This window comes from Artibeus jamaicensis, unplaced genomic scaffold, assembly GCF_021234435.1.
Source record: "Artibeus jamaicensis isolate MK-2021 breed Jamaican fruit bat unplaced genomic scaffold, CSHL_Jam_final contig_559, whole genome shotgun sequence".
Lineage (NCBI taxonomy): Eukaryota > Metazoa > Chordata > Mammalia > Chiroptera > Phyllostomidae > Artibeus > Artibeus jamaicensis.
Genome location: NW_026521887.1, coordinates 767,226 through 782,292, shown reverse-complemented (window position 1 = coordinate 782,292; position 15,067 = coordinate 767,226). Strand labels below are relative to the sequence as shown.

General features: G+C 36.3%; 1 protein-coding gene across 1 annotated transcript in view; it reads left to right on the top strand.

Moving 5' to 3' along the window:
• Nucleotides 1-15,067, top strand: part of MYO16 (myosin XVI) — a 660,093-nt gene that overhangs the window by 453,243 nt on the left and 191,783 nt on the right. Inside the window, exon 23 of the mRNA XM_053670348.1 lies at nucleotides 2,275-2,475. Coding sequence (XP_053526323.1) covers nucleotides 2,275-2,475 — 201 coding nt within the window. The remainder of the gene's footprint in view (nucleotides 1-2,274; nucleotides 2,476-15,067) is intronic.

Genomic DNA, 15,067 nt, shown 5'->3' with positions numbered 1-15,067 from the left:
CCTGAAGGAATTGAAAGGCCATTAATCCCTTTTTATGACTTATTTCTCCCTGTTCTACTTTCTTCAGAAACTTCAGCAAATTTTTCAAGTCAGTAAGTTTGATTATCACCATTCTTTCATGGCTTTATATCAAATGTTCAAAAAATACAACACATACAAACTTTAACATGCTTGGAGACCATACAAATTATAATGCTTTAAAATATATTCCATTGGTAACCAATTACCTCATCCTTGCAAAATATTGTCTTGCTTTTGGAGCAGAGTGGCTTAGCACCTTTTTCATCAACTGCTTCCCCAAAACTATTTTTGGGGTCTTGTTTTTGATTCACCTAAACATCAATTTAAAGCGTTATCAAATGAACTAGAAATCCTCACCTCCAAAGTAGAGGTCTGTCACTGCCCCTGAAATGTGGACACACTTTTATACAACCTTTAAAGAGCCCATTTACCCTTCCACTGCATATCTGCAGTGTGTATGTTTGCCTGCTCAAATCAGCAGATGAATGAATGGCTTCTGGTATTACAATATCACCTCTTACTTACTTTTTAGCAAAAAAGTTGCTATTGATAGAAATAATGAATTTTTAATTTTCAAAACACCCCTAAACAGGACTAGTCCTCAACAAAATTTTATACCAACTATTTTCTTTTAATGCCTCTCCCATCCTTTTGTATACTTATATATACTTAAAACTTTTTTTCACCTCTGGGCTCTTCGTGGGGATTTTTTTATGAAGTCCCTGGCCATGGCCACACTGAGATTCTTGTGATGTATCATGCAGAAAGGCCTGCTAGGATAACATTCCTTGTAATGAACTTTCTCCTTTAAATTTCCTTGTCGAAAGGCATTTCTGTGTTGGTAAAAAATGCCTCTCTAGGTGTGCTAGATAATTTGCCAAGGTGGGTGAAATTGCCTTTTTTTGCAGGCATTTCTGATTTTTTCATAGTGCCATTTCCACCTCATTAGTTCTTCCTCTCTTTCTTTCCTGGGGAGACTATTGGATGCTGACTCTAGAGATGGCCCTCCTAGCTGCCACATAGCTCCAAAGGGCACTTCCGGTGTATGCGCCTCCACCAGGGGGAGGCCCTTTTCACGCCTGGCACTTCCACCCTTTGTTCTCAATAGGTGGCACCAGAATGACTTCAACTCCGAAACCAAGTATATAGTTTCGGATTTTCTTTAGTGTAAGCAGGAGACCGTGAAGGGCATAAAACAATTAAAAATATTTATGACACATAGGAATTACTTTCTATTGTCCAAATAAATGACATCATCAAAGGCTGGAGGCAGTATGGCTTGATTACCACAAGTCAAAATACAAACTGAGATTGCTATGGGGGTCAATACAGATCTCATCCCTTTTTGAGAGGAATTATTTTTTATGGTATTCACACTTCAAAAAGCACCCTGAGTCTATGATAAGAAGTAAGATACAATATGTGTAAATATATTGTATCTTACAATATACAATAATGTAAATAAATAGTAAAAAGTACCTTACTTTAAAATTTGTCAATGGCAAATTTTCCCAGGAAAGAAAAGATAAGCAGCATAGCACTGAGTAAAAGTTATTCAGCTGATGGATAAACCGCTTGGGCAGAATGGTGTTTTGCGTCTGGGAGAATGCAGTATCAGAGGCTGGGAAGTTTTTTGAGCAGCATTTTCCTTCATGTAAGATTAATTTTGTATTGTCGCCTGCTGTGAGATTTTATTTTTCTTATTTGGCATCAATAAACTGTGAGACTTCTAATTTGAATTTTGTAAGTTATAGCTTCAAACTTTCTTTTCTTCTAAGTCTGGGTATTGGGATATCATAGAATCACTTCTACTTCCTGCTAAGTGGGATAAGTCATAATTTTTATGACTTAACATCAATGTAGGTTTTGGTCTTTGATAAGTAACTTGTCTACCATAAGCATGAAGTGTTTGGCATGGGTTATAGATCAAGAATAATTACAACTTTCCTGTAGTTGGAATTTTATTTTCTTTTTGAGATGAGACTATACTTTTTAGTAACTCCAATGTTTTACTGATGTGAAAATATACTGTTTCAATTCTTATTCATTCCTCTAATCAGTAAATACTATTGAGGGCCTGCATTACATCAGAGTTTTGACTCCAACAGTGAGCTAGAATAGATGTGTAATAAAAGTAAAGCATTCATTTACTGAGTGCCTTATATGAAATAATGAAATTGTAAATAAGCATTCATGAATAACAAAAAATATCAAACTGAGTAATAAAAGAAAAAAATCCTTCTTAACTTTTAGAAGCCATCTGGATTTCTCTGTTTATTGGATGAAGAAAGTCAAATGATTTGGTCGATGGAAACAAATCTTCCCAAAAAGCTACAAAGCCTCCTAGAATCCTCAAATACAAATGCAGTGTACTCCCCCATGAAGGATGGAAATGGGAATGTCGCCATCAAAGATCAAGGCACAGCATTCACTATTATGCACTATGCAGGGCGGGTAAGTACAAGGTTAGCTATGTAATTTATCATGTGCACCTAATGGACCAAAGGTCTTAAGGACAAGCTTTAAAGTGTTTGATATTTTAGAGTTTGTTATTTTGATAAATGAAAGTTGGGTAAAAATCCACAAAATTTTTATTTTCCAAGCTATTTCTTTTAGCCTGATAAAGACTTAGCACCTTTAGAATGTGGGTGATGAAGCATGCAATATGATCCTTCTCATAATGTTTTGAGAATTATAACTTAATATGAGCAAAAGAAACCTGGATTTAATACAAAGAGCTCCACTGTGAACTTTGGGATATTTTTATAATCCAAACAAACATTGGAAATCTGAGTTTGCTTACTCTTAAAAGAGTTTTAAGTATTATTTTTTTTAAAGAATATCAACCTAAGGAAGCGACTCCCAGATCCCTCAATTCCCTAGCCAGCTTTGTAAAAATGTGCTTCTCTCTTTAAAACCTTCAAGGAAGGAATCACTCTTACCTATCTAAAAAAAAATTTACACTTTTTAGGCAAGGTCCTATCAGACTTCTCCAAGCTGATCCCTATCTTTTTTAATGACTCATCTGTTATAACTGACCTATACAAAACCTCTGTTCAAGTTTTTTTTAATCCACCTGCTGTTCTTCCTGCATCCCCTACCCTTTCCACTTAAACTCCCTCACACTCAAACTTGAACAGTGTTCTTTTCTTCATCATAATGTCAAATTATATTAATCATTTAATACTTAAAACCATATATCACTTATCTTAAGTCCAGCTCCCGTCTATAGTTAATGACTTCTACTTTTAAATTTGCAGCCCTCAGATATTATCCCTTATTTGGCACTTGTACAAATTATATTTTAGAGGGTGAAGTCTCTATTTACTCTCTCATACTCAAGTGTATTACAGTTCATTTCAACCAGGGTTAGCTGAGTCTCTACTATACACTGAACCCAGAGCATTAGAGAATCAAAGCTAAGTAAAACATATGGCTTGCCTGCAAATATCTCATGATCAAATAAGGAAAAAGTAAGTTATCAAATAGTTATGATACAATTCCTTCATAACAGTAATATTAACAAAGTTCTGTAGTACCACAGAGAAGGCAGCAATTATTTGGATTCAAAAAAAGTACAGAAATATTTTCTAGAGGAGGTGAAATGTGACTGAGGCATTCAAGGGTAAGTTAGAACTTACTGCGAAGTAAAGCAACATTCCAGTAAAGACATTGACTTTTATGAAGGAATGACCTGTGCAACTCTCACGATTCAGTTGCATAGGACAGACTCCATTCTTGCTGTTCAAGCAGGATATACCTTTAGTATAAGAAAATAATCATTGGAGACTTTCAGTTGACCTTTCAGAAATGACCTTAATTAAAAACACACCATTTGACAAGGCTACCAACATAATTATGGCCTCAACTTTGATCAGGGAGCCTCCTGCCCCATGTAGAAGCTGGTGCTACAGGTACGGACCCTTTTTTAGTGCTGCCAGCTACACCAGGAAAATACTCATGCTCTGGTACTACTCATGGAGGAGGTCAGTGACTGGGCCTGGAGATCTCCACAGCCAGAGAAAAACAAAACTGCACAGCCAACTTACTGAGTGCAGCCTCCATCTCTTCCACCTTCTAAATCATGTGCTATTGTGCCAGACTGGTGGGAGCTACAGAACAATCATATTCCAGCTGCAAATGAGTCTGGGAAGATTAACTTCCCTACTTTCACTTCTTAAAGATTTTATTTGTTTATTTTTAAAGAGCAGGAAAAGGAGGGAGAAAAAAGGGAGAGCAACATTGATATGCCACAGAAACATCAACTGGCCACTTCTCAGAGACCTCCAACCAGGGATCCTGGCCTGCAACCGAGGCAAATGCCCTGCAACCCAGGCACGTGCTGGTTTGACAGATCAAACCAGCAACCTCTCGATTGGTGGGATAATGGCCAATCCACTGAGCCATACCAGTCAGGGCAACTTTCCTGCTTTTTGACATCTGTAGTACAGGAAAGTGACTAGAATAAAGGCTGTGTACCATTCTGCCATATCCACCCACATTGTAGTTAGGGAATGGAACAAGAAATTTAGTTGTCTACTGAGTGTGGTAAGAGAAAATTTTAAAAATACTGTTTTGGCCAAGTCAGGAGTAAATATGCATATATAAGGGGGGACCCAAAAATGGAATTTATTTATAAAAAATTGTGTACTTATTCTTACATATTTAGATTTTAGTGACCTTCTTCATTTCATGCAATATAACTATTGAGAAGGTTTTTTCCACTGCTCAAAAACAGTTTTAGAATTCTTTGATTTTGATCCTTTTAGTGCTCCTACTTTTTTTGTTTCACCTCTTCTACATTGACAACACATTCCCATTTGAGGACTTTTTCATGTGGGGAAACAAAAAAAGTCTCTCAGGGTGAGATCGGGTGAATGGGGTGGGGCACAGTGGTCATGTCATTTTTGGTCAAAAACTGCTGAACACTCATCGTGGTATCGGCAGGTACTCTTGTAAATCACCCACTGTGAAGTGGGCAAATGCATTGCAAGAGTCTTCAAGCAAATTCACTGAAGCTGAACCAGCCTCTCACAACAGTGCTAGCTGGTACACTGATAGAGATGTGTTCCTAGAACACTTGCCTAGTAGGAGAAGCCTGTACTACAAGGTACCTGCCCCTCTAGAAGGTAATTCCAGTTTTTTTGGGGGGGTTCCCCTAATACTACTCAGAAATTTGTCCTTTAGACAGTATTAATTCTTCAGATGTTTTCAGACAAAATTGGGGATGAAGTAAGAAGGAAATTATATAAGATGGAATGAGAAAAAAGAAAAGGGAGCTCTGGAAACACTCAGGCAAGAACTGCATGTGAGTACTGGCCATAGCATGCAAAGGAGGCATTCATAAGGAAGGGACTGGGGACAGAGACTGACTGGATGTGCAGAGGAAGGGACATATAGCTTGAAATAATACTGAGGTTTGTCACCTCCTGCTTGGTTATATTATGCCAACCAAAAGAAGAAATCCTGGAGAATGAGGCAGTTTAACAGGAAAAATATTCAGTTTTAGATGTTTGGATTTGAGGTTTTAATGAAAATCCCAGTAGGATGCTGAACATACTTGATGCTTGGAATGAAAGAGGTTGGTTGTTTTGAGCAATGCAGTCATATTTTTGGAAATGTGTATCTTGATCATTTTACTCCGAAAGAACATGGATAGGATAGAGAAAAGAAGATAGTAGGAAAGGAAATGATGAAGGTAACCTACAGAAAGGGAGAAGAAGTCAACGGGAAGTGTGCCAAGATGGGACAGTTAGGCCAAAGAGCACTTTTGTGAGAAGTTACAGTAGAATGATACATTATAATGGCTTGAGTAGTTAATGGATGTGGAGAAGAAGTCAGTGTGAGATTTTATACATAACAGTGAAGAACTTTTTCAGAGTTATTTCTTTTATATATGAGAGGTGTGTGTGTGTGTGTGTGTGTGTGTTTTACATGCTCTAGTCTTCAGCTACTGGTGACTCTATGAATGAGTGATATCCCTACTGTCCTGTCATCGATAACCATGCTCAGCTCCTGCAGACCCATGCCTATGGCTTCTTTTATAGGACCAATCTATTTTTTATTTGGTCTTTCTCTTTTCCTTCTGCCTTATATTTTCTCAGCATTATTATCTTTCCCAGAAAGCTCTGCCTCCTCATGACATGCCTGGAGTAGGACAACTTCAATTGTGTCATTTTTGCATCCAGTGATGTTTTAGGGTTAATTAGCTCTAGGACCCACTTATTCGATTCCCTTTCCAGGGTATCCACAGAGCTTTCCTCTAATACTATGAATCATTTTTATTCCTATTGCTTTCTTTACTGTCTACCTTTCAGTTTGTATTTAGTAACTGGGCACATAAGGGTGTGGATGATCTTAGTGTTGCTCTCTGGTGTCACATCTTTGTTCTTGGCAATCCTTTCTAATTCTCCTGTTAACCTTTACATTTTTTATAATTGTAGGAATCTATTAGCCCTGTATTCAAATCTTTTAATCTATATTGTATTTATGAAATATTTATAGGATTTAGTTGAAAAATTACAATAAGGTATAACTAATGATTTTGAAAAATTATTTTTCTCTAAGTTTCATGGTATCTATCTTAAGTCAGTATATGCCTGACCTGCCTTGTAAGCCCATTTGTGTCATCTCTTGTAGATGTATTCAATAAAGGCTAATTGTGTTAAATTGAATGGGACCCATCTTTGGAATAAAATTTTATTTAGTTATTTTGTTTGCTTTTACAAATTATTCTAAAAGCACCCAATGAAATTTTAATTTTAATTATTTTAAGCAAATTTTGGGAAAAAACTAAATAGTTTTAATGAATATATTTACTTTACTGAGTTCTAGTAGCAATAAAGCATAGTAGAGAAAAATATTTGGTTAGTTGCCATCAAGACCAAAACTCCATGGAATCATGAATTTTCCTGTAAAAGCACCTTTATATTTTAAGCAGGATCTTTCATCATTGGAGTCAGTTTTGTGGTTTTATAAAAAGTCTTCTAGTCCTGGTTGCCACAGCTCAGTGGATTGAGCATGAGTCTGCAAACCAAAGGGTCACTGGTTTGATTCCCAGTCAGGGTACATGCTTGGGTTTTGGGCCCATTCCCCAGTTGTGGGCACAAAAGAGGCAACCACACACAGATGTGTCTCTCCCTCTCTTTCTCCTTTCCTTCCCTTCTCTCTAAAAATAAATAAATAAAATCTTTTTAAAAATCTTCTATTTTACTGACATGTGCTAATGAGTCTTAGCCCAAGGACTCCCTAAAGACTCATTCACATGTTACAGTATAGGTCATATGTAATTTGTGACAATATGGCAAGCCATATGCCATTCTCATTATCAGATGTACCTACATGTACTTACACTTTTAGCTATTTCATTTTTAAAAAGCAACACATTCTATATTATATATATCAAGAGATGTAGCAAAGAGCTAAGTTGTTTAAAATTAGCATGCAGAATCTGTTTGGGACAGTAGGATGAGCATTCCTCAGTCGCTCTTTGATGATGAAGTTGAACCAAAGGAGAGCTCCATGGCTCTGAGATCCTTGGTTTGGTTTGTAGCCTCTTCCTCGCCAGAGAAATGAGCTAGAGAATCTTTCTCATTACCAGATGTTTCTCCTTTATTGGTTTACCTGGTTTTGTTAACAAAAACTCACTACATTTCCTTGGAAGAATGATCATTACTGCTGGTGATGATATTGACCTCCAGCTGCACCAGGATGCAGTGGCCTGTACTGTTCTGACTATGAGATCCTCCCATGCTTCTGATATTGTTTGGCACAGAGGCTCAGAGATTCATTTAGAAATGTTTAAGCAACATCATTTGCATTATAGCAAGAGATCTTTCCTAAACACATTTGAATTTTTCATTACTCATAGGAGCATGGTGTATTTTCTAACCTCCATTACAGAAATATTTTAAAGTAAAAGGGAAGAGACTGTACATGAAATATTAACAGGGTCTCATTAATGAGCATGAATCTGAATTTAGAAAGGCTGTGGGTTGTGTTTGGTTGTTATTTGTTTTAGCAAATTTTAAATCATGTAAGGGATTATCTGTTTTAGTAGTTGCCCTTAAACTTCTACTTGTGATTTAAATGATGGGTAAGCATTAAATTCAGAAGTATATCTAATTTTATTGGCTTTTAAAATTAAGAATCTCAAAGGAAAGAAGAATAATTATTTGGCAAAAGACATGGGCTCTTAGGAAAGTTTAATTTCCATTAAGGTGATTCTGAACTAACTCTAATGGGAAATAGTATTTTGAAGTTTCTAAATTTTAATGTGAGTAAAGGGAATAGACCAGGAGATAGCAAAGCAAACTGAAGTAATAAGAATTAAATTGATGAAAATATAGGTCAAAATTAAAAGTTATAAAATATATGACACTTGCATACCTGACCCTTTTGTTTTCTGCTCATAAGGTCTTTGTCTGAAAGTTTTTTATTATGATTTTACTTTTTTTTAGTATGAAGTGATTAGTTCTGGATCTCATATAAATATCCCATTCTATGACTGACCTTGATGGCTTACGTAAATCAAATCAGTGATACTATTTCTACCTAAAATGATGTGTCTGTGTTTTAGCTTCCTTCTTCCCCCCAAAACTTAACTATTGTAGTGACTGGAATGGTGGCCACTCCAAAAAATATGTCTTTATCCTCATCCTTAAAACACGTGAATGGGATCTCATTTAGAAAAAGGGTCTTTGCATATATAATTAAGTAAAGTATCCTGAAACAGGGAAATTATCCCGGATTATCTGCGTGAGCTCTAAATCCAATGGCAAGTATCCTTATAAGAGTAAGGCAAAGAGAAATTTGAAAGAGAAAAGGAGGCTATGTGGCCATAGAGGCAGAGATTGGAGTGATGTGGCCACACACCAAGAATGCCTGGAGCCACCAGAAGCTTGAAGAAACAAGGAAGGAGTGACCCTATAGTGTCTAGGAGAGCAGGAATGCCAGATTCAAAGTTCTGGCCTTCACAACTGTGGAATAATACATTTTTGTTGCTTTGAGGCACCCAGTTCATGGCCATTTGTTACAGCAGCCCAGGAAACTAATGTAGTGTTGGCTGGTTCAGTATTTACAAATTAAAAGAGAAGTGAATAGTTTGAACTTATAACATTATAGAATTTCCTTGTCACATTTGATTTATTTGAAAGTGACCCCTACATTCCTCCTCTATTTGTGCTCATATTTTTTTTCTCACCTGGAATGCCCTTTTTCTTTCAAAATTTCATTCATCTTTCCAAGTATCAAGTTCTTAGCCTAATCCAAATGTCATTGATCTCTGCCTTCCCTAATCAATAATGATGCCTGATGCTTTCATAGCATTTTCTAATTTACAAAGTTCTTCTGAGACATTTTTACCATGTTTGTAAATGTTACTATGTCAGTTTACCAGTTAAGTAAGCTGTGGTAAAGTTCAATGATTCACCAAAGATTAAACGGCTACGTATAAGTCTTCTTGGGGTGCCATGACATAGTCTCACAAGTGGGTGGTTTAAAACAGCAGAAACTTATTCTCTCACAGTTCTGGAGGCTGGAGTTCAAAATCAAGTGTCATCAGATTTTTTTAAAGATTTTATTTATTTATCTTTAGAAGGGAAGGGAAGGAGAGAGGGAGAGAAATATCAATGTATGGTTGCCGCTTGTGAGTCCCCTGCTGGGAACTGGCCTGCAACCCAGGTATATACCCTGACTGGGAATATAACTGCGGTTGTTTGGTTCGCAGGCCCGTGCGCAATCCACTGAGCTACACCAGCCAGGGCAGGTTTGGTTTTTTTCATCAGGCTCTGAGAGAAATCTATTTTAAGCTATTTCCTTAGCTCCCAGTAGTTTCCAGCAATCAGCATTTCTCTGACTTCTACACAACACCCTCCATCTTCATATGATCTTCTGCCTAGATGTGTCTCTGTGTGTCTTCTCCTCTTTTCAAAGGATACCAGTCATTGGATTTAGGGCCTACTCTATCCAGTATAATCTCATCTTAACTAATTATGTCTGAAAATTTCTTATTTACAAATAAGCTTATGTTCTGTGATTGTAGATGGACATGAATTTTGGGAGTCCACTATTCAACTCACTATAGCCTGGTGGGTCACACACAATACTGTGTCTCATTTTCTCATGTCCCATATGTTTTTTCTCTCTCCATCATGATGTACGATGAAATTGTAAAGGGCTTATTGTCTCTAGTAATAGCATCTGTGTGGTGTAGTGGAAAGATAGGATGCAATGGGACACACTGCGGCTGCATTGCTATATCTTTAAGTAGGACACTGACTTTCAGTTGATATGCCCATAAAGTCTGTAATCAAAGAGAATATGGATGTGAACATTATAAACTTGTTCTGGAGGTTAAATGGTGAGCAAGCAATAAATACAAGCATGATTATTTTGAAATAATCATGAAATACATGTCATATTTCCCTAACAATAGCTTTTGATGCAGAAATACCATCATATTTAGCAAAAATTTGAACTCATCAGTCATAGATATTAAAGACCAAAAAATATTTTGGGGAACTAATCAACTGACTGTATTGTCACATCATAATATTAGGGACCCAACTGACTTAATCAAATTAAGTTAGTGGTAAAATGTCCTTGATTAAACAAAAAAGTACATTTGTTAACTTTTATATTTTATAAAGTGCTCAGATTGCATAAAGCAATGTTTTACAAGTTGTATCAGAATATTTATTTTTATTTATCACAATGTTATTAATATCACTTCAGCAGATGATAGGGAAGATGTAACCACACTGTTATATTTTCTTGCTCTTCCTGTTATACTTGGAAGACTTCAGTGGAAGATAAACATTAAAAAACGAGGTATTTATTTGTGGAAACTATAATATTGAAAGGGAAAACATTTAGCTAAAAAGTTTTAACTTATGGTAATGTGATATTCTGTTTTTCAATGAACATACAGGTTATTTTTGTGATGAGCAGTTTTACCTTGATTAAAGAGATTCTTATAAAAAATTATGTTCTTTACCACTTAGCTTTATGACTAATATTTTAATTGAGTATAAAGGTCTGTGAAACTTTAGTGCAGAATTTAGAAGGTTCTTTCCATATTATTTGCCTTGAGAATATTAAAGCATTGTCTGCAATTTATATAAATATTTGGAGAGGTAATTTTATGACAGAATAGCCTTTTTATATAATGTGCTCGTAAGTGTGACTTTCTGTGAGTGAATCTTGATTGTATACATCAGGATTTCTTTTCCATCTCCCTAAAACACATTTCTGCAATACAGTTGTAGTCCCTGATTATTATTGTTCCTGTCACTGATTTCCTCAGGCCTTTGTGGGAACTACATTGCCAATAGAAGTGATGTGGTAAAAAGAATGATGTTACTGATTTGTGGCCAGTCTATAAAATACCTGACTTTTTTCCTTCTCCCTGAAAATAATCTACCCCTATTGTGTGATTTATGCTGTTACCCAGATCTCTGAGAAGTAGAGATCTTTATCTCATTGATACTGCAGTATATTCTAAGTGACACACTGGTGAAAGCCAACCTCTTTGTTTTTAGACATATTTATATAACATGTAGGCAAAGGACACCTTGGCATATATATTTTCCAGAGCTACCTGTGTCAGAAACACCTTCTGTAGCTTGTTACCTGGGTTTCAATCACCCAGAGATGTTTTAGGAGACACAGTGGGCCCAAAAGGACTCTGAACGTGTACTTTTAAGTCATACAAAAAAGGAGCTGGACTAATAATCAATAGGGAGGCTTCCATTTATTCCTCTTTCTTTTCTTTAGCCAGAATCCCCAGACATAACAATGAAATCTGTCTGGCCTAAGTAAAACTGATATTATTAAAGGTTATTTGACAAAGATATTTTGACTCATGCAGAAAGAGCTTAATTTACATCTGTATGTGTTCACCTCTTTGGCCGACTTTTAGAAAAATAAAAATTAACCAGGCTCCTGGTGCCATGTTGCTTTTCTCGATTTCACCTTTGGCATAATATTTTGTAGGAGACTTGATAAATGTTTCCTTACCCAGGGTTTGGTAAGGAAGAGAAAGTGCAGGATTCCATTTAGGGACTCTGACTGTTTCTTCAAAACTTTAATAGCTTCTGTTATCTTCATTGGCTAACAGAAAGTTATAAATAAGAAACTTCAGATTTCCTAGCATGTTGATATCTTATTGTTAGTTGATAGTTTTTTAATATTTGAAAGGAAAAGTGAGGTATATTTATAAATTTCAGGTGTGTCAATTTCAAGGCAATTTTCATATTTGTATTCTAGATATCTAGGTAAAAACTCCTAGCAATAATACTATGTGTTCCTAATAACTTGTTTATAAGACCAAATCTTTTTTCTTCCTTTTATTGATTCTAGAGAGAGGGAAGAGAGGGATAAAGAGAGGGAGAGAAACATCAATGTGAGAGAGAAACATCAATTGGTTGCCTGTTGCATCTGCCCTGACCAGGAATCAAACCTGTGACTTTTCAGTTTGCAGGACGATGCTCAACCTACTAAGCCATACTGGCCAGAGCCCTAATAACTTATTTTTAAATTATCATTTATTGGTGCTGGCTGGTGTGGATCAGCAGATTGAGTGCCAGCCTGCAAACCAAAGGGCCACTTATTTGATTCCTAATCAGGGCATATGCCTGGGTTGCGGGCCAGATCCACAGTAGGGGGCACGTGAGAGGCAAGGACATATTGTTGTTTCTCTCCTTCTCTGTTTCCCCCCTTTCCCTCTCTCTAAAAATAAATAAATAAAATCTTTGAAAAAATAGTATTTATCAATTTAAAGTAAATCAGAAAGAAAGAAAGAAAAACTATTAGATAGACTCACTCGATGGAAAAGTAAAAAGTAGAAGCCTCTGCTTATAAATATTGATGCTATAAAGAGATCAATTTACTTCTACATATGAAATTGAGACTCTTTTCAGCAAACCTCAGATACAGAGGTGAAACTACTCATGAAAAATTGGCAGGCCCATTTGTATTTGTTGAAAATGATCTTTTAGTCCTTTTGCTAAAATTCAATCTTTACATACATTCTGATGTGACATATTGTATTCTAGAGTGTATCTCATAGTTCTGCATTTTTGTCACCTGTTAAATCCTACTACTTCTTTTCCCAGGATTATATTTTGCACCATGTAAATAACATGGTGGGGAGAGAGATTATAACATTGATGTGAGCATACTTCCATTTCATAAGTATTGGTGTTTTTCATGATAGTATTTTATGTTTTGAGCTATGAGTTTATTCACTGTCATGATTAGTTTTATCTATGAGATAACTCCCAAATCTCCAATGTAACTATTTTTCCTATGGGCTCCTCACCTGCCTATCTACTTTTTAATATCACTACTTGGGTAGCATCTGAAATGCAACGGATCTAGAAGCTAACTAAACTAAACTTCCTAGCCACCTCCCAAACTCTCTCCCTCTCAACTTACTTCAAAGTAAATAAATAAAACTGATTTTTTATATGTTCCACTTTCCAACTCATGGTAAAATCAGAAAGCCAGTTAATTATCAATTATAAGCTACTTCCTCCCTACATATATATTGAATCTAAAAATACTCCTTCTTATGCCAGTATCCTAGTTCACATTGCCCTCCCAACTCTCCTGGCACACTTTAATAGTCTCCTAACACTAACTGTGTTAATATAACATAAATAGTAATTATCAATAAAAAATGAATGGACATTTTTTACTTAAAGGCATACTAACTACCTTTATTTCATTTATTGTTTTGCTTTTCTAATAACACTGTTTAAAATTTAATGTGATTAGCCCTGGATGGTGTGGCTCGGTGTATTGTGTGTTGGCCTGCAGCAGGGAATCTGCCAGTTTGATTCCCAGTCAGGGCATATGCCTGGTTTTGCAGACCAGATCCCCAGTGGAGGGTGTGTGAGAGGCAACCACACATTGATGTTTCTCTCCCTCTCTTTCTCCCTCCCTTCCTCTCTCTCTAAAAATAAATAAATAAAATCTATTAAAAATAAAAATAAATATGATTTAATGTGATTATTCTGATTCACCTTGTTAATAATAAACCTGAAGTAGTGGCAGTGATGACTGCCTTCTTAATCAGCTGTTTGTTAACCATTCTTTTAAACATTTTTACCTTTTAACTTATCTCTCCTTGCTAGAAGAATCAACTTTGCTTTTTCCTTAAATAATCAGATTTTGCAGATCATTTTAACACTCTTGTCCTTCATGTACCTGGTAGTTGAACAAGCACAACTTGAGGGATGTGATCAAGATTCCGTTTTATTGGTCTCATACTACTTTTTAAAATATATTCAGTGAAGACAGTCCTTTTCTTATAGCCAGATAAAAACTCAGGCAGCTTCAGTGATACATCCCTGGTAATAGTTCTTTATTTGCTTGTATAGGCACTCACAGACTCAATTTAGTGATTAAGGACTTCTAGTCCCATATAATAATCAGAACTACAAATGTAACCAAAAGTTAAGGCCCCTCGTGTGACGACCCCAGGGGCCCCACTGTACAGTGGCCTAGGGCATTCTGAGTTCTTTCTTTTGTGCTGACTGGTCTCGTATTGTTACAATTGTGATTTTTGCACGTGTTACACCTTTTGATATTTAGGGCTAAATCTCACTTGGGTGCTTTCTCGTGTACTGAAACCCTCCTCCCCTGGGAACCTTCCATACCCTTCCCATGACCTAGGTGATGCTGAGTCTCCTGGCTGGCAGCTCCCCCTACAGTCATGGCTTCTCATGTTCATTCCACACCAACTCTCTTCCCTGGGACTTCTCTATTCCCAGCCCCAGAGTGTCCCCTTGGGCAGGATGTAACATGGACCAAAAAACATAACCATTGCCTTTATAGTTGATCAAAATCATAAGTTCTGTACTCTCCACTTTTAAGAGCTGCCATAGCTCATCCCACTGCAGCAGGAGATGTTTCTTTTTTTTTATCCATTGTTATGCATTTTTGTTCTGATGTATGTCTTTTTAAATTTTATTTATTAGGGTGATATTGGTTAGCAAAACTAGAGATACTTCAGTTATAAAATTTGATTACATATCATCTT